Here is a 23423-nt window from a genome sequence, read left to right on the forward strand (position 1 = left end):
TATTTGATTTAAGATTTTGTTTTGTTTTTGGTATAAATGGTTTAAGTGTGCATAATTGTACATGTACATGTATGGAAATGTATGTATGTCTGTATCTTACTTACGTGGTAGAGCAGAAAATTGAATTGAAGTCACTAAATGATTTAGTTCTGGCATGCACCTTTCGCCTCTGAAAGTTTTATTCTTTATGTTGCAATTTCTTTATCAGAGTACGTCCATAAATTACGTCACGCAAAGTTTTGCCATATTCATCCTCCTCAATTTTCCTCTGTATCAAACTTTTTGTATGGATTCCTATTTTTATATGGGTAGTCACGTTTCATTGTAACCCCCTCCTTCCTCTTCTGTGCGTGACGTAATTTATGAATTACCCCTCACCAGCAGTTTTTTCCAACTTGTTTACATTGTAATGGGTCGAACTGCATGAAAATATATTTGATTTATCTCGAAAATAAACTTATAGAACAGCTAGATATGGACGACACACTTTCAAGAATTTTTTTGGATCCCCACCATAGACTTGAAATTTTTTGGTGAAATAAGGTTTAATTTATGGTAATACGACAATGAATAACAAAAACGGAGCTGAATTCCAATTGTGAGATGCCTTGGGCGTTAATTCTTCCTGTGAAAACCATGGAGATGCAGAGATGATTTCGGTATCTAGTAGCAATGGACGTCACACTAACACTTCTTCTCTTCCTCGATGACCGTAAGGACGTGGCCGGCGCCGATATAGGGTGTTTTATGTATTTTGGACAGAGCGTTACGCGTATATAATTTGCCACCTCCATTTGATTTTGCTGTAAATGGCCACATTATATACATACGTGTAACGGTCTGTCCAAATTACTTTGATCACCCTACGTTTGCAGTTCTTGAAATTGTACAATGTCCAATTCCCAAACTCCATCTGTTGGTTCCGTATAAAATTTTGATTATTTCGGTCAACCACGTAATAGCTATTACAAATCATACGGTCATCCTTGTTTTTGCTTAATATGCTTAAAATAGGTATTTTGAATGTTCATTATCAAAATTTGATGATGAGTTTTTTTACACAAATGCTCCGCGAGCTGCATCCTTTGGCTTCAAATGTCACATGCGAACCGTGGGCCACAGGACAAGCACCACTTTAGTAATGTGCTGGAAACGAATCCCATCTCCGAGATAGTTACGTGCGACGTTTAAGTCATAGTGATGATTTCCTTCGAAAAGCAAGCAAAGCCACTGGCCTCCGAGGTAAAAAAGCCAGGATAATATGGATGAAAAAAAAAACAAAGATTGTTATAACACTTGTCATTTATTTATTTTTGTTTTGTAGAAACTAATATGCATTAATATTATGTTTCAAAACAATATAAGTTATTCCGAATCAATTTTGTTGTTGTTGTGAAAAATACTCACTAGCAGCAGGCATCCCACTATGGCTACTATGATCGCTAGAACAATTATCCAAGCTAGTGTCGTCCAGCTCGATGCGATCGTAGTAAGCGCCTTATCGCTGCTGGTCATTAAACTTGCACACGGTACTCGTCCCGATTCATTTTTACCGACTTTAACCTCTACTTTGGAGCACTTAGTGATCTGCTCCACCAAACTCAGGTGCTTTGAGCAGTTCGAGGGGTAATGTGATGGATTTTGAAAAAAAATCTGTTGAAGATTGAGTGATCGATTGATAAGAGGTTGAACTTGCAAACTAATCCTTTTGATATCCGACAAGCTTCGATGTTCTTCCACGAATAGCAAAAACGATGTCCCACTTTTGAGTAGGAAAAAGAAATCTGCGACGATGTGTCCCTCAAGTGTTTTAGTGGAAAAGGGAAAGCATGCAGGATCCAGTATGCCCATTCCTCGTACCGTAACCGATGCGGACCCAGCGGTCGGAAAGAACCAAACAGCCCAAACGGATTCCATCTCTAGTCCTTGGTGGGCAACACACCAACAAAATCGTGTTGATTGAGGCTCTATAAGGACATTCACGATGATAGAGCCACACGATTGCCCGAAGGGTTCGAATGAGGACATAACATCCAGTTTTTGTACGGGATGATTTTCAACAAATCCGGCCAACAGACGCATACGCCAGAAATTGTAGTCATTGTTCTTGGCCACACAACGTTCCGATACTGATGCTGGAGAGTAGAATTGACTAAAGTTGTTGATTCTGAAGTTACATGATTTACCAGAACTGAGAACTGTCTGTTGGGAGCTTTCTAGTTGAAGCAAAATAGCTGCTATTGTGAGCAAGTGGATGGACATGACTACTGAGTAATGGTCTGCTAGTTATGCTGTGCTCGATTAGGAATGTAATAATGTGTGGAAGAGAACCCAGATGGTTGGGATAATTATGCTCGGAATATCAAAGTGTGGAAGCTATCTTTCATGCCTGAGATCTTGAATATTTAATGGAAGAAAGCAATAATGGAATGTGAGTAAGATCTATTAGAAGTCTGATGACATTTTATGGACAACGAAACGGGGAATTTTCCTGAACCTATTCATAGAGTGAAATTGATGTAAATGTCAGCAATTGTATCTGCAGAGCCAACCCTCCGGTAGCACTTATGATGGGAAGGATGCTTTTTAGATGCTAGATGTTCAAGTCATGACGTCAAAATCATCATAGGAGATCAAAAGCATGGTGAGCATTTCAGTTCTAATTGAGTGAATCACAATGAAAAATGTGTGATTTTTATAAATAAATACAGATAAATTGAACATGGTACACTTTCCCCTACTTATAAATGGGATGGGGTAAGTGGATCAAGCATTGTTATAGCATATTAGCAGACTGCTTATGCGAATTTGAATAAGTTAGAATATGCTGAAATGTTGTTTTCCTTTAACTTTTTTCATTCCTAGCTTTAATTTTTCAAAGTTCCATATAAAATTTGAATAAATCCACCTGAAAGTATTTTCAATCTCTCTGGAAAAAATATAAAATAATGAATATTTCAAAATTCAAACAAAACTTTTCGTGGTTTATGTAAGTTTATGTAAGCTTAATTGTGGGCCCAGATAGCCGTAGCGGCAAACGCGCAGCTATTCAGCAAGACCAAGCTGAGGGTCGTGGGTTCGAATCCCACTGGTAGAGGATCTTTTCGGGTTGGAAATTTTCTCGACTTCCCAGGGCATAGAGTATAGTATCTTCGTACCTGCCACACGATATACGCATGCAAAAATGGTCATTGGCACAGTAAGGTCGCAGTTAATAACTGTGGAAATGTTCATAAGAACACTAAGCTGAGAAGCAGGCTCTGTCCCAGTGGGGACGTAATGCCAGAAAGAAGAAGAAGAATTGCGATAGAGCAAAATAATCAAATTTACCAATTGAAAGCATATCATCGTACCTTATTTAACGATATAAATTGTTCTATACGGATGGTACAATTATATTCACGAATAGAATAAAAAGATTTTAGCTTGTTAAACAAAAAGAAATGTAACTATTATTTTTAAACTACGAGTATTTTTTTAGAAAACATCATTGGGAATAATCCTACATAACATCTACAATACTTATGAGAATCAAATAGATGGTTTTTCTCCAAATTATTCTAGTTACAATATTTTTTTTTAGTGTGAATAAGTGTACATATATTTTTTATAATATTTTGATAAAATAATAGTTATTTATGCAACAAGTTGCAAAATGATGATTTTTTCAGCACGAGTTGTACATTTATCCAACGAGCCTCGCCGAGTTGTATAAATACAACGAGTGCTGAAAAAATCGAGTTTTGCAACGAGTTGCATACAACATTTTTTGCTATTACGAAAAACTCCGTTTAAGCTGGATCATTTCCAAGAGCACAAACAAACATTTCAACAGAAACCACGTGAGCATACATCCACGCGTAGTACTTATCATTTCAGTATTTTTAAATCGCGTAGGCTGCGACTCAGTAGTATCTACGAATGTCACAAAGTTTGTTGTCCACAGACCTACATTCCCTATTGGAGGACAGAACTGCCCATAACTGCATATTTGTCACATTCGACATTTTGACAATTTCGGGTTTATACCGTGGTGAGTCAATGAATGATAAACACTTTCGTTCAACTTACGGAATCATAAGAACTCTAAGATGAGAAGCCGGCTCTGTCCTAGTGAGGACGTTAATGCCAATAAGAAGAAGAAGGTATTCCATTTACTCAATGCCTACGTTTGTCGAATGTTACAAATATGCAGTTATGGGCAGAGAACAGGTAAGACAACGCGTATAGTATTGGATTCTGCTGCAACCTCTACGAATTCTGGACGATCCGTTCTCAGTTCCGCAGTTCGCTGGTAACGGATTTTTCTCGGTATCCTTGCAAGATACCCTGCATCGAAAGTAGGGTGCATTAGTGCATGTCCGGATGCGAATTGAATGCACCACTGCCGAAGTTAGGCATCTCGCATAGATTTTGAGAAAATCCAACTTCGGCGAGAAACCGATTCAATGTTTTTATCGCGCCGACAATATCACCAGTCTTGCATCTGTATCGCTCATCAGCTATAGAATCAGATGCTATAGCAGAATAGACTGGGATATTTTGCTGACGCCTTCCAAACAGAACTGAAAAGTGCTACTTTTCAGCACCGAAAACAGTGCTGAAAAGTAGCACTTTTCAGCATTATTTTTTTGGTAGAAAAAGTAGGCCATTATGTAGTGCAAATTATCAATGAAAAGTTGATTAGTTTGCAACGGAATCGCAAAAAGATACTTTTCAATTTAAAAAGTATCGAAATGTAACATAACTTGCACTAATAACATGTACGAGAGTAATGTCATTCTTACTATACATAATTACACCACATTTGTTTTGAAAACCGATTTGTTTTATTGGTGAACCACTTACCCCACCAGCTGGTGGCCAATCGATCAACTTTTCAGCTTGAACGGATGTTTGGTTTTCCAAATTCGTGCTTTTGAAAGTTTGGAGTTTGGCTTCGATTTATCTTCACCTTAATCTGTTCAGAAGGTTCGAAAACGTAAAGGAGATCGCAGCAAGCTGCGTGCGCGAACTAACGTGTTTCAAATCAACTGTTCGATTGCTTGGGAGATTAGCGGACTCGATTTGCTCCAGTGGACGGCGACGAAATAGAACAGCACCGATTTGAAATTACTAATTGATTTATTGCTCCCCCAAACAGACAGCACGCCTGCTCGGGGAGATGACTATTGAGATACACTTTTCTACATGCGAAATTGGCTTGCTTTTATACGCAAGCGAAGTACGGTGACGATATTGCTGTGTATGGAAAGGTGCGCAGCGCTCTGCTTGCTTGGATAGCACAAAGCAAAGCAGGCAAGAACGCTGGATGGCTTGGATGACGCTATTGAAGCTGGCTGTTGAGGATACGATGAGACATAGAGCAGAAACAATTGAATGGGCTGCTGCTGCTAAACGTTGTGCTGTTTGATATTGGCTCCACACAGCCAGTGTGAACGCCGTTTGCGGTGTTGCTTTGGTCGATTACACGTTTGCTGTTGGCTTGGATTTTGTCGTCTGAATGAAGAGCGGCAAGTTGAATTCTGACGTTGATGAGATGTTTTAGCAGATGATGATTTCGTAATCGAACAATAGTAATAGTTAGTTTGAAAAGCAAAGAAAATTAGTTTTGAGTAGTGCAGTTAGTGAAATAAATAAAAGTAAACTTACCTGTGAACTCTGCTAGTGCTAGAACCTAAAATCAAAGAAAGAGAAGAAGAAACAACTTACCTGGTAGTGCCGTCCCCGTTGTGTGCAGTGGTGGATAAAAAGTGAGCACAGAAACACATTTCGCTTCGCTCTTTGGTGTTATCGAACATCAACTGTCACATTTTTTCTTCTCTCGGCGTATAATTTCAATTCAGCGGACGAGTTTGCAAATCGGCTGGGGCTAGAACAAACTTCTAATGGATTTGACCAATATGTTTATCAAATTGCGCTTCGATGTATCGTTTCGGATGGTGGAAGTGAAAATCCAAATTAGTACTTATTTTCATATGTGGAAAAACTGTGTTCTGCTGCCCGGAAAGAATTCAAATCATAATTGGGTTAAAAGTGCACATTCGTCAAATAACAATTCTAGAAGAAGCAAAGAACATGTTATGTTATATTTTTCTCTTTTTCATTACGACTTTTGCAGTCAGCTATTTTTACTTTTAAGGGAAAGGTATTCAATATCGGCAGATAGAGATATGTTTGCCAAATTAAGTGCCAACGCCACTCTCAACTATTTTATTTCTTCTTCTTCTTCTTCTTCTTCTTCTTGCCATTACGTCCCCACTGGGACAAAGCCTGCTTCTCAGCTAAGTGTTCTTGTGAGCACTTCCACAGTTATCAACTGAGAGCTTTCTTTGCCAAAAATGTCATTTTCGCATTCGTACCCAAGTAACACATTTTGTCATAAATGTGGTCAAAATACACCTTTCATACATCACCGCTGTTTTGGTTCGAATGTACAATACCAAATTTCATACACCTTTATAACCGAAAAAGCGCAGACGATGAAAGTTTTAAAACATCTTTCATAGCCCAATTGGATGTTTTACAATACCTATTTGATACTTCACATAGCATTCTGATATGCTATATCAAAGTTATATCACACATCATAATAACCAAGAAGTTGTAATCAAGTTATCATGACGTAATTTTTCGTATTAGAATACAAGTGCACATAGTGTATTAGATATTTGAATTGTTTTGACAGCTCAAAAAACAAAAACAAATAAGATTAACCATTGACTTCAAGTGGTGCAAAAGCGTGAGGAAAAACAAATACCTTGCTGTATTAAATTTAGCTGGGATTTATTGTTATATCTAATTACGAGTTTCAAAATATAAAGTAATATTTGTGCACGTATGGTGTATGTTTTTTATGTGCCGTTTTAGATTTCTGGTGTAACTGAGTGTTGTACCCCTTGTTTATTGAAGCGCCATTTAAGAGATGCGGAATTGCAACTTGTGATCAGTGCAATTTATCCGATTGTGTGATTTTTTTTCTTTGGATGAACAAGCGATAAACATGGTGGATTCAATCAGATGCCAACAGGGTAGGTAAAAACTCTTCGTAATATTTATTGGATTAGATACCTAAAAAAAATCAATTGGTTGATATGTTTTGATTCAATAGAATGTAGTATTCGTAAGACATCAAAAGTTTAAGCCGGGTCGAACACATTCCTGACCATCCGTACTGAAAACCGTAATTCTGCTATGTGTAAATCGCTTGCAATGAAAGTTCTACAGTTATTGATTTTTCTGATCGGTGCTGTAACGTGGCATGACTTTGGAAAGATGCCTGGGAGCAATTTTGTGTAAGAATGAAGTTTTAAATACGTATCGAGTACGTGTTCAAAACAACAAATAAAAAAGCTGTTCATTTTATTGAAAATGTCAAATATCGTCGTTGAAGTGTAATGCTCGTTCCCGTTGAAAAAAATACATCTGACGAACTTTCACTTTCATTTTCGTGTATATTTTCAATCATTTCTATCCTCCGCTTGCATTAACTACCAATTGACTTAATTGTTCGCCACAGGTTTTGTTTTGCTTCAAGTTTCTGCATCCATCTTCGAAGAAAAACTGAGTTGACAAAGAGACATATGCTAAATATGTTTTTCGTTTGACATATAAAAACATAATTATAACATGTCTATCAAAACAATGAAACAAATATGTACGAGATATGTATTCAAAAGCAACTTTATAACTTAATTTCCATCGACTGAAGTTTAGTATTGATGAGTGCTCTATTCAAGTAATATATTCATTTGTCATTCCGGAATATAACATAAACACTGTTTCTGAGTTTGCCTAAGAGATATGTTCTTGTAAAACTTCGCCAGAACGGTTTTAAAACAGAGGATGTATTGGATTTTACCTTTAACATCTGATTATAACATCATTTTCGAATAACTGACCGAGAAGATGTTTTCTGTGTTACTTGGGGTATATCGTGTGGCAGATACGATGATACTCTATGCTCAGGGAAGTCAAGGAAATTTCCATTAAGAAAAGATCCTGGACCTACCGGGATTCGAACCCAGACGCCTTCAACATGACTTTGCTTTGTAGCCGCGGACTCTAACCACTCGGCTAAGGAAGGCCCCGATTTTATTTATCTCCGTGAAATGAAACGGTTGGTACGGCTGTCCCGGTTTCATCATTTTTTTTTTTTCGTTTTAGACCTTTTAACCGTTTGACGGTCATTCATTTATTACAAAAATTAAATATTCATATTCTCTACTCTTCTTTTACTGTTTTCAATTTGCGTTTTTAACCATTCCATCCATCGGGATACATCAGCCGGGTTAGGATCAATATCGCTGTCATCGTCCGCATCTGTTGGACTCTCTTGGCTCTCTTCTCTTCTGACTATTGTTGACGTACTGGCAGCTTGATCATTGTTGGCATTGTTGGTCTCCACAGTTATATCTTTCTTCTTCCGAGGCGGGGAGTTTAAAGGTGTACCAGTCGTGTGTTTAACAGAACGTTTTGGCTTCTTCTGCTCTGAATGCTTCGAATGTTCATTAGGCTTTGGTTTAGTTTTTTCGTTTGGCTCATCTCTCGATTCGGTTGAGCTTCGTCGCAAGGGAGACGAAGTGCCTTTTGCTACACTAGAATAACTTGCTGGTGTATTGATGCAGTGATTTGTTTCTTCTTGTTGAGTAGGGCTATCTTCATCATCACGGTATGTGGGCATCAAGTTTGGTACCGCAGATTGCGTTTTCTTAAACTTTTTGTTCGCAACACATGTACTGCCTGGATGCAGTAATTGATTACAATGGCGGCAACTTGCAGGCTGATTCCTGTAAGTAATTAGGGTGTCCTCTCCACATATATTTACAAAAGATTTGATATGAGTTTTCAACGTCATAGTCGCTACTCTCACGCCCGATGGGATGCGCTTGTAAGGAAAGTTTTGACCCCATAACAGTTCCTTAATATCATGCACATCGCCATAGTGACGTAAAAACGCGATAATATCATCATTAGTGATACTCTCTGAGAGATCATGTACTTTGATCTCAGTAAAGCGCAATCAACTGCTAAGCGCACTCTGACATTTTTACCATCCACTTCGAGTTCGTGCTGTCCATCATGAGTTTTGACAACTGTTTCTGCTGTCTTCAAATCTAGGCACTTCACATGTGCATATTTTTGTGCATGATTGATTTGCAAGCGTTGAACTTGGTGATGTTGCAATCCAAGATTCTGATGCACAAAACTGTGGATTTCTTCATAACTCGGGCGTTTGGGAAAACCTGACAGATCCACTTTGAAGGTGTTCTCACGAGAATTGGTAACAATATCCATTAGAACAAAAGATTGATGTCCATATTTCAACAATAGCAAAATAAATTGACGGTGTAGTTCACACTCAGAATGCGTCCGACCGAAAGGAAGGCTTCAATACGACTGTTCATCAATTAAAAAATCAAATATTTGCGTTTATCACATTATACATACGTGGATGATTTGATAGCCATATTGTGTCTGAATTATCTTCAAACCCAAGTCTGCCCTGTGGGCCTGGCCATTTTAATCTTTGTACTATATCATGGATATGCTGCAAAAATTTATGCTGATAAGAAAATACTGGAAGAAATTTCGGAATTTCCAGGATGCAAGCACTTAGAATAAAATAGAATAGAGGATTCGAATACGCAAAAGATTCATACATACTTACCTTACCAGTCAGGCTAAGACCTGAGTGATCTCGGCTGTACGTAGGAGACGTCTCCATTCGACTCGGTCCATGGCTGCCCGTTGCCAGCCACGCATTCTGCGAAGGGTCCGCAGATCGTCATCAACTTGATCGACCCATCTTGCTCGCTGCGCACCACCTCGTCTTGTGCCGGTCGAATTGTTTTCAAGAACCATTTTCACCGGGTTGTTATCCGACGTTCTAGTGCCATGCCCGGCCCACCGCAACTTCCCAATTTTTGCGAGGTGGACGATGGTTGGTTCTTCCAGCAGCTGGTGCAAATCGTGTTTGATTCGCCTTCTCCAACACCTTCCGTTCGAAAACACCAAGGGCGCGTTGATCCTCTGCACGTAGGGTCCATGTTTCGTGCCCAGAGAGGAGTACCGGTCTAATCAACGTATTGTAGATGGTCAACTTCGTGCTATGGCGAACTTTGCTCGATCGAAGCGATCTGCGGGTTCCAAAGTACAGTCACCCCACAGTTATGGATAGCACACAGATATGGATCAGAGTTGGATTAAAACGGAAATATCTCATCAAATACAGGTGCAATTTTGCAGAACGCATTTTACCTGCGTGAACCATACATCTGTACAGCATCGCAATCAATTCAATTATGCTTAACTGTATTATTTCCGTCTGTGGGAAATAAAATGTCAATCGTATTCCCAGATGCGTTGATTCATAACTGTGGGGCATTGAAACCTATACCACAGTTATGAATTGAAGATAAGACGATTCCGAAAGAAACCCCAAAACGTATGCTTTCACCAACACATCATTCGTTTTCCTCGCAGTTAAATTGCTGTTATACTGTTTTGACCCATAATATGAGTCGATTTGATCCATAATACGAATCCTCCTCATTCACTGATCTACATCTGTGGGGTAGACATTGTTTGGAATTTCAATTTAAATCGACACTTTTTGGTAAATAATCGCTAATTTTGACGTGTATTCTCAAAAACGACTATATTCTGCAGTGTCAGGAGTGTAATTTTGGTTTGTACAGCGCCACCATGTTGAATATACGTATCCGCCATCGTCTCAAAGTTGCGTGCAACAATATCACTGTCGTCGGCGAAACCAAGGTACTGAACGGACTTCCTGAAGATCGTGCCACTCGTGTCTATCCCCGCTCTTCTTATCACACCCTCTAACGCAATGTTGAACAGTAAACACGAAAGGCCATCACCTTGCCGTAACTCTCTGCGAGATTCGACGGGATTCGAGAGTGTCCCTGATACTCGGACTATGCACATCACTCGCTCCATCGTCGCCTTGATCAATCTTATCAGTTTGTCCGGAAAACCGTAACCGTAAACAGGATTTATACACAGTAAAGTACAAATTCTAGGCGTATTTATGAATGTTGCCAACATTGCTTCCATTTTGGTTTTTACTGACAGCAGAATCTCAGAAAAGAAAAAAAAATAGATTTAAGATTTGAGTATTGTACCTTTTAACTCCGTCCTAATGATCCTATTTGTTTTTCATTGACAGATACGCGTATTTTGACTACCACTTGTTGGCTTCGCACTGTTGCCAAAAACGGAGCATGCCATTCGGTTAGCAATTTAAAAAATATATTCATGTTGCTTCCAAGAAGTATTCTATGTAGAAATAAGTAAACGTTCCTAAAACAGCCATGGCATACTTGACTATCAAACACAAACGTATTCCTTCAAACTATTGTGCCCCATTTCGATCGCATTTTATCAGTCACACCGAACCATGTGAGTTGCCCGTTTTCCCATCCATTTCATCCCGGTCTCATGCATTTAAACATGAAATCGGTAGTAAAACGTAACTGTTGCTTCTTGCTTGCCGCCGAGTGGCCCCAAGTGATTAAATTAACGCAAACATTATTTATCCCTTAGCCATCCGTTTCACCGTTTAGAGGAGATGTCCATCCTGCTCCATCGTCATCGTCCGGAACAGCAATCTTCTCTACTATTTCCTCGCTGCACTCTGTGCCAGAAATCAAAATTTCACAACAAAAGTCGACGGTAGTTTAAATTTATTTTAGATATCCTTAAAAATCGACAATATATTTCGTTTAGAAATATGAATGATTTCATATGAAAAATACTACAATTAACATTGTTTTCCTGAAATGTATAATCGTTACAATTATTCCCAATTCAATTTAAAATGCATCAAAATAAATCCAAACATGATTTATGTATGTATACTTGGATTTGTATTACTTTTATGTCGATTTTTGCACATTATGAAAGTTCCTGGCATTTTGTCGCGAAATCAAAATTTTAACCCATAGTGCGCTGCTGATGCTTCTGCTGCTGGTCGCGCACAATCTCGTTGGTTGCCCCAGTTTCCCATTATCTGTTATCAATTCAAATCGTTTGCTTCGGTCTCCCGTGAGAATCTAACCAAGCAGCACATCCTTTCTTTCGCATGATGAGCAGACGAATCCAGGGAGAAGGGGAAGGGGGTGAAATGAATTGATTCCTTTGGCCTCGCCTTTCCCACCCTACACCTAGGTGTGTACATCAATCCAAGTAGCCCGGGTCTGGGGAAGAGCTCCCCGGCAACAGGACAGCAAACAACTTAGAGGTGGTTTAGTTTTTATTTATTTCTACGGCTTTTTATTCTTCCGCAAGTGTGTTGGCCTTTCAAGTGTGTGGCCGGGTTTTCCTCGGTCGCATTCTGAAGAGGAAAAGGATTTTCCCTCAACCGTCCGCTTCTCCGTTGATGGACTTTCGGTGTTCGAGTCCTGTCAGGAGGAGTTTTGTCGGAAGACTTATCGACGGAATTAATTTAAACGTGACGCTTACTTCGATTGTCAGCCACGGTTTACCGTTTCGTAGTAACGAGTTTCCTTTTCAGTGGTGATGTTTGAACAGTGCGCAAATAAGGCGCAAATAAGATGATAACGGCTGCCGCTATGTGGCCAGTGACCTCAATGCATCCGTAGGAAGGAAGATCATTTCTAAACAGTATGATCAAAGACGAAATAAATATTGTATTCGGGCTCAGAATGGGTACAATTTCTAGTACTACATTTGGTCCCTTAGTACTGCACATGAGCATATATGACCGTACAATTTGTAGTTGCTACTCCGTGATTGACTAGAGCAATCGAAGTTGCACAAAGATTTAATGAATGGGTCTTGGGATTAGCTTACCATTCTCAATGTCCACAAATCGAGAAATCAAAATTTAAAAAGTCAATAACGGCGCCGGTCACGTACTTAAGGACATCGGGGAAGGGAAGGAATGTTAGTTAGACAACCATTGTTACTAGAGACCGAGATCACCTCTGCATCTCCACAGTTGTCATGGAAAGGATGATGGGTTAGTGGGATAATGTGCCACCAATGTTTGGTGATGCGATTCACTGAACTTAATTCATGATATAATTCGACAAATGCATTGGACGCCGAATAAGCATTTATCGCTCGCCCTCACAAGAGCAAGCGATACGATTAAAAGATCAATCTAACTATCTAAAGAACAAACTACTAACGCAATTCAACCGTGCTACGCGAGCGACGCGCAACACGATTGATCCTGACCGCATCACCCGCCCCCGCAGGAGCAAGCGATACGGCCAAAGGATCAAACAATACTTTTTAGATTTTGGTCGACAGTACTGTAGAAAACTAAATGGCTTTCTTGATAATAGGTATTGCGACATACGAAAGACAATTTATTGTGAAAATCAACAAGGTAGCATCAAGATATCTGAAGCTTTGAAATAACTTCAATGCTACAAATCTTATTGCAGAATAAATAAGCTTCGGAGATGTTTTTAATGAATAATAATTCAAATTGGTTGCTAGTCATTTTCCCTTTAGGCATTGTTTGTTGTGTGAATATATTTATACAAAATTTCCAATTTTAGCGTACGTAATAAATGGATGCTGCCTAAGTTCTTCTGAGGAAACCTCTATTATACGTTAATGGATTTTTAATGAACTTCTTCGGAGATTATAATTATTTCTTTATTAACCTCCTTCTCTTTATGAAAGCCTTTCTCCGGAGATCCACTACAGAAAATGTTGAAGCATTTGACCAGGAATTTTACTGAACAAGTATTTTTCAGTGATTCCCTGAAAGAAAAAAATCGCCTAGATTTTTCATAACCTCCTCTAGGAATTCAATCAAAAACAGGGATTCACGTTGAATTGCTTCAAACATTATACTTGAGATTTCATCTGGAATGCTTGCACGATTAATTTACCTTCAGATACGTTTGGAAGCCTTTGTTGCGAGGATTACTCTGATAATTCAACCAGGAAAGATGCCATACTAAAACTCTTTCAGGCATCACTTTTCGGATTTTTCAGGGACTTAGTCCAGGAATTAATCTAAAAATTATTTAAGAAGTTGGTCTAAAGTATTTCCCAATAAATTCCTTCAAAGGTATATTAAATTATTTAAATAGTTTCAAGTGTTCCTTAACCGAGTGGTTAGAGTCCGCGGCTACAAAGCAAAGCCATGCTGAAGGTGCCTGGGTTCGATTCCCGGTCGGCCCAGGATCTTTTCGTAATGGAAATTTCCTTGACTTCCCTGGACATAGAGTATCATCGTACCCACAAAATATACGAATGCTAAAATTGCAACTTTGGCAAAGAAAGCTCTCAGTTAATAAGCAAGCAGGCTTTGTCCCAGTGAGGATGTTAATGTCAAGAAGGAGAAGAACTGTTTCTCGTTTTCAGGACATTTTTGATTATAGTTTTCAGGACATATCGATTATTTTTAAAGAGTATCTCCAACCCCTTTGATTAGGGCAAATGTACCATTAGTGGTGCACCCAAGGAAAAACAGTTAAAAATTGCTGATATGATCCTGAAATATGCGATTTTAACAAATCATTCGGTAAATTGTAAATCCTTCAATCATTTAAAAGCTTCAAAACAGTATAACCTGCATAAATCCTTGTACAACACTGTTCCTTTAGTGGATGTATGTAAACCCACGACCCTCAGCTTGATCTTGCTGAATAGCTGCGCGTTTACCGCTACGGCTATCTGGGCCCCTAAAGTGACAAACACCTACTCATGAGAAAAACAGCTTCGAAGTTTATCATCAATTTTTCACTTCACACACATTGTATGGGGGCCGAAAAAGAAAATTGGCTTCGACTAACTATGACATTTTTTCTGTCAAACGGAAACATCACCTTTAAAATACTGTTAGAAAGCTTGAAAACAGTTTAATATTTCAGTACATTTAATCCAAAACCGACCAAAATGTCACTTACACCTTTTTGAATGTGGATCCTTGAACTCGTGTTTCGTGGGTAAAGCTCAATAATCCAGGCAATCAGCCGAAATAATAAAAAAATATGATAGTATTTTCACGACATTTCAGATAGCAAAATTCGATTTTGAGCTAAAAAAAATGGTTTAGAAAATCTGCAAAACGATGACGGGTATTTGCTTAATTATACTTTTTTTATATCTTGACTATACTTTTCTGTAATAGTCCATTTTATGAACTGACAACACTGATGATATTGCTGTTACTTTTACACGTTACGATACCGCCTCCTGTCAAAATTTCATTCATAAAATAAGCGATCAGCTGTTCAAAAACGTCCCGTAAAATGGACTATTAAAGTAAATAGGTTCTTATCTCTCTCCAAGAGAATTGCTCTCTGGACTCCCTAAAATTTGGTGGCATACTTTTTTTTCGCTCTGGTGCAAGCGTGTTGTACGGTTTTGGGGATTTTTTTATTTCCGTACAAAGTGGGCCGAAGGGTCTCAGATGTTCATGAAACTTTTTCCACAGGCAAGGCTCATATGAATAAAAAAAATTGAGAAAAATTCAGGGTCGCTTATTTTCCCGGAAAACTCAGTTGTTTTTTTTTGTTTTCTTCTGACACTACGTACTTTGAAAAATCATAACTCAAGAACGAAGCATCGTAGAAACAAAGTTTTGTTTTATGAAAATGAAAGCAAATTTTCTCAGGAATAAAAAAAATATTAACTGGAAACAAATATTAACTGGAAACAAAATTTTCCACCGTTGAGAAAATTCGTAAAGAAAAGCCGGAAAAACTATGTTCCAATTAGTGGAAAATTTTCAAAAATATATTTTTAAGAAGGTAATTTCATAGGCTTTAATCGCTGAAATTTTTGAAATGTACTTTTTTTTTCATTTTTGAGTAATGGCCAATTTCGTGAAAAATAACCATATAAGCCTTTTCTGAACCCATACTTCAATCGAAGCATCGGAAAAACAAAGATTTTTATCAAAGCAATTGCAAATTTTCTAAAACATCTGAAAAAAAGATATGGGATTGGTTTTAATGAAGTATAAGTCGGAATGGATGATATTTTTCATGAAAAATTACACCGCTAAGAAAAACTGAAAAAAAATTGTTTCTGCCTCAATTTTTCATTACACTGAAAAGGGATTCTTTCTTTTCTATGGAACAAATAAGATTATTGTTATTTTTTTTTTAATTTTATTTATTCAATTATTCAGTATAGGGTAGAAGCACTGGTTTTGGCCATACGCCAGTTGTAGCCATAGTGGATTATACACCGTTTTACATAGCCAATCAGCATGAAACCCCAGACAACCAGAAATCGCATGAAAGTTCACGTTACAACTCGTTTATTGATACTAATTACATCAAACCCGCAAAACACCGTGGATAAACTCGTCAGATTGATGAGTTTCCTCGCATAAAACACTTCTTTTCTGAGTTCATTTGTACATTTTGTTTCGTCTCGTACACTCGTACAAGGTAAGTCGAATCAATCCGCAGCAGCTGTCAAATCAACATTTGTTATCAGACGTTAAGTCGCATAAGCTCACAGGTTAATTCGGTAGAAAGTTTATACACTCGCATTGTATGTTATTATTCATCACATAATATATGCACGCATATCGCCTCCACTTTTGTACGTAGAAGGCCTTTTCGCGACATCTTATAAGTGAAATTTTGCACATATAACGCCTTCAGGTGATTTCGTTATACCTACATTTTGGTTGTCTGGGACCTTTTGTGTGCAGTAGATCACATTCATATGATAGAGCTAAATTAATTTACTTGTCCAAATTTATTCAAAACATAAGAAAAACAATTAATTTTCCCTATAATTTTAACTCCCATACACCTAATTTGGCCAGGGCACTCCTAATTTGGCCACTCTCATGAGAAATCAATGCAATTGGCCAATTTAGGAACCGAAGTTAAATCTCTGGCCGAAACTGGTTCCGTTGGCCTATATTGACCAACGGGATTTTCAAAGCGAAAAAATGGTTTTGGCTCAGTTTTGATATTTTACACATATAATATGCAAGCTTTCAGCATTTGACATATTTGTTGTAAAAATACGGCTTCCCATTCAGTTTTTATTGACATTTTCTCTTAGGCTGGCCAAAACCGGGGCTTTTACCCTATAACTTACATTTTCATCTTCATACTATCTATTTTTTCAACCGGGAAGATTGTCTTTGGTTGCTAACACCAGAAGATTTTCGTTTCTTTGCATTATTAAGAACAAAGCATGCTGTATTTTCTTGGTTTTCATGTACATCTGAGAATTCACTAGCAAAAATGCTTCGTTCGTCTTTTGTTATAAATGAATGATATATTTTTGTTCCAGGAATTGCTCCTGGCTTCAACAATGGAATTTGTTAAAACTCCAAGAGCATTTTCAATATCCAGTTTTGTTTGTAAGGGATTATTAACATCTAGATTAGAGTCAATAAATGTTTCATATATATTCCAGTCGGCTCGAAAATAATTGAAAGTGGAGCTGATAGGGTTGAGAATCGCTTTTTGGGATATTTGGAATGCAACAGGGACATGATCAGAATCAAAATCAGCATGAGTAATCAGTTGGCTACAAAGATGACTAGAGTCGGTTAAGACCAAATCAATCGTAGATGGATTTCTAGAAGAGGAAAAACATGTGGGGCTATCAGGGTATTGGATTGAGAAATATCCTGAAGAGCACTCATCAAATAAAATTCTGCCGTTGGAATTACTTTGAGAATTATTCCATGACCGATGTTTGGCATTAAAGTCACCAATGACAAAAAAATTGGCTTATTGCGAGTCAATTTACGCAAGTCAGTTTGGAGCAAATTAACTTGCTGTCCAGAGCATTGAAAAGGCAAATAGGCAGCTATGAAAGTATATTTACCAAACTGTGTTTCAACAGAAACACCTAAAGTTTCAAAAAATTTAGTTTCAAATGACGAAAACAGTTGATGTTTTATACGCCTATGAATGATGATTGCAACTCCCCCACATGCCCCATCAAGTCGATCATTACGATAAACAAAAAAGTTAGGATCTCTTTTGAGTTTAGATCCAGGTTTTAAATGCGTTTCGGTAATAACTGCTATATGCACGTTATTAACCGTAAGAAAATTAAACACCTCGTCTTCTTTACCATTCAGAGAACGAGAATTCCAATTTAAAATATTTAAATTATTATTTGGATCCATTAGAAAAACGTAATCCAATAACAATTTGATTTGTAAATTTTACACCTACTTGGACTGCTTCAGTCATAGTGGTGGCTTTGAACATTGTATCAATCATTAGATTCAATTGTTCAGTTAGAAAATTAAAATCAGAGGCAGACATGTCACTTGAAAAGGGTACATTATCTGATGATTTCCCATTAGAATTTTCGGTAGACGAAGAAGCGGAGTTACCTGTGGCGGTAGGGTTTTTTCCATTTGATTTGAAACAAGTAGAATGGGTACCCATGGATCGAACAGGGGAGGAGTTCGAATTTCCTGCTACGATATCGGCAAAGGATTTACCGTGGGTAGATACATTCGAAATTGAAAGATTCGAACGGCTACCCGACGGATTAAAATTAGTTTGTGAATGAGCATGATTATGATCTTCCTGATGGGTATGATTCATGATCAAGCGATCGTTAACTGAAAAATGAGCATTGTCCGATACTCTACCAGGCAAATTCCGGAAACGACCGTTATCGTAACGGATATTATCTTTCATCTGCCTGGTACGAGCCTCAATGACCCTTTTGCGTGAAGGGCAATTCCAAAAATTTGACTTATGATTAGCCCCGCAATTAGAGCATATGAACTTGGTGGTATCTTCCTTCACTGGACAGACGTCCTTGGCGTGAGAAGAACCTCCGCAAATCATGCATTTAGCATCGATGCGACAATTTTTTGTACCATGACCCCACTTTTGGCACCGACGGCACTGAGTGGGGTTCTGGTGATTTCCTCCAGGTTTCTGGAAATGTTCCCATGTCACACGGACATCAAACAAGAGTTTTGCTTTTTCTAAAGCTTTAATATTATTTAGTTCTTTTTGTTAAAGTGAACTAAATAAAATTCTTGAGAAAGTCCGTTCCGAACCATGCCAGATTGGGTTCTCTTTTTCATAATGATTACTTGGACTGGGGAAAATCCATGTAAATCATTTATTCCATTTTTGATCTCTTCAGGTGATTTATAGTCACTTGAGAGACCTTTCAAGACAACTTTGAACAAACGTTCAGTTTTGTCGTCATAAGTAAAAAAAATGTGCTTCTTCTCTTCAAGATGTTTGAGAAGAAGATCGCGATCTTTAAGAGTTTCCGGCAAAACGCGACAGTCTCCTTTCTTTGCGATTTGGAAGGAAACCTTGATTCCCCTAATGGAGTTCAAGATCTCCTGCCTAAATCCCCCAAATTCGGAACAACTGACCACGATAGGCGGCACTCTTTGCTTCCTCATTTGAATCAAAGAGCCTGGGCTAGAGGCTGCTTCGATTTGGTGTTCGGAAAATTTGTCTAGAGCATCGAACTGATTGCTCATTTCGACACAATTATTCATTTCACCCTTGGAAGAAAGTTCGCATTCCGGAGAAACGTCCTTTCTTCCATTCTTGCCACGTTTAGTGACAGTTTTAAATCTCTCTTTTTTGGAAGGAAGTTGTGAATTCAGAGATTCACCCTTCCTTTTGTTTGTTGTTCATACCATGTTTAATTGATAAGCGAAAGAAGACGTGACCTTCGAGAGGTTTTTTCTCAAGACGGTGTCCAAGAAGGATTAGAGTAAAGTGGGGCAAAAGTTCGAGTGGGGTAAGAGTTTCTTTTCTAAATTTCTAGCTCATTTCAAAACAAAACTTATACATGTCATGGTGGTTCGAATGCTATTCAAGTAAGAGACTTTCAATCCAAGTATCATAAAAATTGATTTAGATATTTGTTGTTTTTCGACGTGAATATTGTAATTTTGGTCAAACTTTCGTTGCATGGAACCAATTGAAGATAAAATCTTTTTCAATATTTTTTGTTTTTCAACTGCTATTGTTTTCCTGGTAACTTTGATTATACCACTAAGGTCGAACTTTTGCCCCACCTTACTCTACCACCGCTAGCTTTCGCCAACAGGTCCAACTAAAAATCGAAGGCACGGGTCCAAACAAGGATCAATTAGTATAAAATAGTACTGAAAAGTACTGTTTTAGTAGCACTGAAAAGTACCGTTTTTAATTGTAGCACTGAAAAGTACTGTTTTATTGCTTTAGGTAGTTTTTAAGAAATCTTCCAAGAGCAGAGAGAATTCGTGTACGCACAGCACGAAGGTACGATGCGCACATAATAATAAGATAATTAATTTCATGTTCTTCTCGCCAGTGTTGACCAGACTCATTTCCCCGAAATTCTAATTGTGAAGCCATGAACTGTTATAACTGTGCGTTGTATTCCTGAGATGGAGGAGGAGGTGGGTGGGCTTGAGTGTTGTACATGGGATCCGACAATTTCGATCTCGGTGGGCCGCAATTCAAGTTTCGGTGAAATGATTCGCACTCACTCACTCACTCATTTCATTTCACCGAAACTTGAATTGTGGCTCTCTGGGATCAAAATTGATCGATTTTTGTGTGCAGTACTCAAGCTTAACCATCTCCTTTCTATCTATGGAGGATAGAGCATGGTTGTAGTAGTTCGTGGCTTCGTAGTTCGAAAAAATGTTATTTTCGGGGAATTGAGTCTGAGCAACACTGCTTCTCGCTATGCTCTTATTTTCGATTAATGGGTTCAAACTTTTTTCCACAGGGCGGTGTGTACCTGGTCAACTTTCTCAACGTGTACGGCCCCGGGTTAGCGATCCTGTTCGTGGTCTTCGTCGAAGCGGCCGGCGTCTTCTGGTTCTACGGCGTGGAAAACTTCTCCGCCGACATCGAACAGATGCTGGGCAAGAAGCCGTCGCTGTTCTGGCGCATCTGCTGGAAGTACATCAGTCCAACGTTTCTGTTTGTGAGTTACCCTTCATCAGGGTGGGTAATTTGCTGGAATGATTAAGATTGGTATTTTTATTCGCAGTGCATTTTGATATTCTCGCTTCTGGGTTACGAGGCCATGCTGGAGGGAGAGTACAAATATCCGGAATGGAGCGTAGCGGCTGGTTGGATGCTAACCCTATCTTCGGTGCTATGTATTCCGCTGTACGTCATCTACAAATTCATGAAAAGCGACGGGGGTTGCCGAAGTGTAAGTTGTTGTCCATATCAATCCAACCTGTGATAATCACTTAATCCTTCTCTTAATAACAGCGCCTTCGGCAGACGTTCAAACCGGAACCGTTGATTCCGACGGCTGTGCCCGGACAGATCTACTCCGGAACTGCCGTCTGACATGATTGCGCAAAACGAGGCAAACCGCCGCCGCAATCGTTGTCGTCGTCGTCGATGAATCCCTGTTGCTGCAGCGGCCATCACTGCTGCTACCATTGCTTTAATCGTATCGATTCACCAACGAACTGTAGCTGTTCCCCTGATTGCAACAACTACTACAACTACTACTCCAGCTACAATAAAGCTACTAAGCATAATGATAGTAATGTACGTCGTTCCGATAGTGGTACTGATAATGATAACTTTGATGATAAGCTTAGAGTTGGTCAGATGTTGTTAAGTGTCGAACAAGATGTACGCTGCTGCAAGAAGCCTAGTGATATTGATAGTACTTACTACTCTAGCTACAACAACGGTGGTAACGGTAACCTAAGCGGACTGTATTCCGAGTTCAGGACGAAGAAACTGTCGTTTCCTCTGGCCACAGAGTGGCTCGTTTGATTCCATTTGCCAAAGAGAGAAATATCTACCTTTACGCTGTACTGATTTTGCCCAAGGACTTCCTATTTTCCTAGAATTGAAAGCCAATTACGGAGTTGTTATATTTTTTATTTTCGTTTTATACATAGTTTAGCTTAGTTGGGCCGAACCGTTACAAACAGCCATATGTGACGGTTTGGCCAGACTCAATTCCTCAGTAATTCAATACCTCGCTCGAGTTAAGTTCATATTTAGCTATTGAAGTTTATGCGCATTTGTTACGCTAGCAATGTAAAAGAAAAAGAGAATCTGTTACCAAAAGCAACGAGTTGATATTCATAATTATAAGTATTGTCTAGGAATTATGTTAAACTTTTGGGAATAGGAGTGATGTATAGAAGTTTGTTGAAAGAAATAAAAGAGAGCCGTTACTAAATCCAATTGAATGTATAAACGAGTAAGCTTTTATATAGCTTTAAGCTAGAGAGAAATATAACAAGGAAAATCCCATTATAACAATCAAGCTATGAAAGATAGTCTGTTCAGTAGACGCCTAGCTGGCTAATAAGTGTTTGTAAGATGTGCTTTTAGACCGAGACCAGTACCGAAATCAAATGTTTGTAGTTTTTAGGAAACCTGTACAACGCATTCAGTAAGTTTTGTTTACTGAAATTGGATGAAAACGTTCCTGAATCAACTCTGATGTGAGGTTGTTCGAATGATACTAGCTGACGTGAGAGCTCACACTGCAAGCAGCCATTTGCAGTTTGAGCACTTCGGGAATGAGTACTTAAGCAGGAAGAAGAGGGTGCTCATGGAACGGTTTTGTTGCTTGAAATTTTCAGACAATAAAGAAGACTTTCATTTGGTTTGCTACCTTTAGAATAAATATGATTGTAGTATTTCCATCCGAAATTTCATGAGGTTCCTGGATAAGGTACACCTGGAGATCAGCACAACAGACATTCGTTGATTAATGGACGACACTTTTCCAACATTATCGACGTCTTGACTCTTGATTACTTTTGCACTACAGTGAAAGCAGCCATCAATTATGCATCTCAGAGAACCATCGGGCTTTGTGTCGATCTCAAGTTACGTGGAAGTTCCAAACGCATCACGTAAAGGCTTCGTGTCGCAAACCGAGATGTGCAGGGTTATGGATGGGAGCATCTCGAAGGATGAACGTGAGGTGATCGAAAGGTTGAAGTAGCACTTTGACGAACACCTGAATGGTGCTGACAGCGCAAGCATTGAGAACCCAGACAACGAAATAAATGTCTACATCAGTATTGAAACCATCATGAGCTCAAAAACTGGAGAATTTTATAAGGAATCCCTGGATGAAGTTATAGTCCTGGAAGATTTCCAAGGAGATTTTGTGGAATAATCCTTGGAAGAATTTATGAAGCAATTTTTTGGATAATCTGTGGGATATTTCTTGAAAGATTGGTTCTAAAAACAACGGGAGCTTCTAGAATAATCCATTATAAATTTTCTTGGAGGAATTTCTGTTGGAATACTTTGAAGGTATCTTCACCAACCAAGAAAGGCAAAAAACAAGATTGATTTTACGGCAACAAACCCGGCAACGAATAAATACAACGATTGGAAAGTCGGATCTAAGAAAGTGAGAACTTTGAATGAATCCGCGCGTGTTGGACTCCTGGCTCGTAAAATGCGAAATGTCTACGTAGACGTGGCAGCTATCCA

General features: G+C 38.6%; 1 protein-coding gene across 1 annotated transcript in view; it reads left to right on the forward strand.

Moving 5' to 3' along the window:
- The window catches only part of LOC5566685 (sodium-dependent serotonin transporter), a 114422-nt gene extending 91823 nt beyond the window's left edge, over positions 1-22599 (forward strand). The window contains exons 6-8 of the mRNA XM_001651042.2: positions 20713-20913; positions 20980-21147; positions 21210-22599. Coding sequence (XP_001651092.2) covers positions 20713-20913; positions 20980-21147; positions 21210-21290 — 450 coding nt within the window. The 3' untranslated portion in view covers positions 21291-22599. The remainder of the gene's footprint in view (positions 1-20712; positions 20914-20979; positions 21148-21209) is intronic.
- Positions 22600-23423: the final 824 nt, after the last annotated feature.

This window comes from Aedes aegypti, chromosome 3 (assembly GCF_002204515.2).
Source record: "Aedes aegypti strain LVP_AGWG chromosome 3, AaegL5.0 Primary Assembly, whole genome shotgun sequence".
Lineage (NCBI taxonomy): Eukaryota > Metazoa > Arthropoda > Insecta > Diptera > Culicidae > Aedes > Aedes aegypti.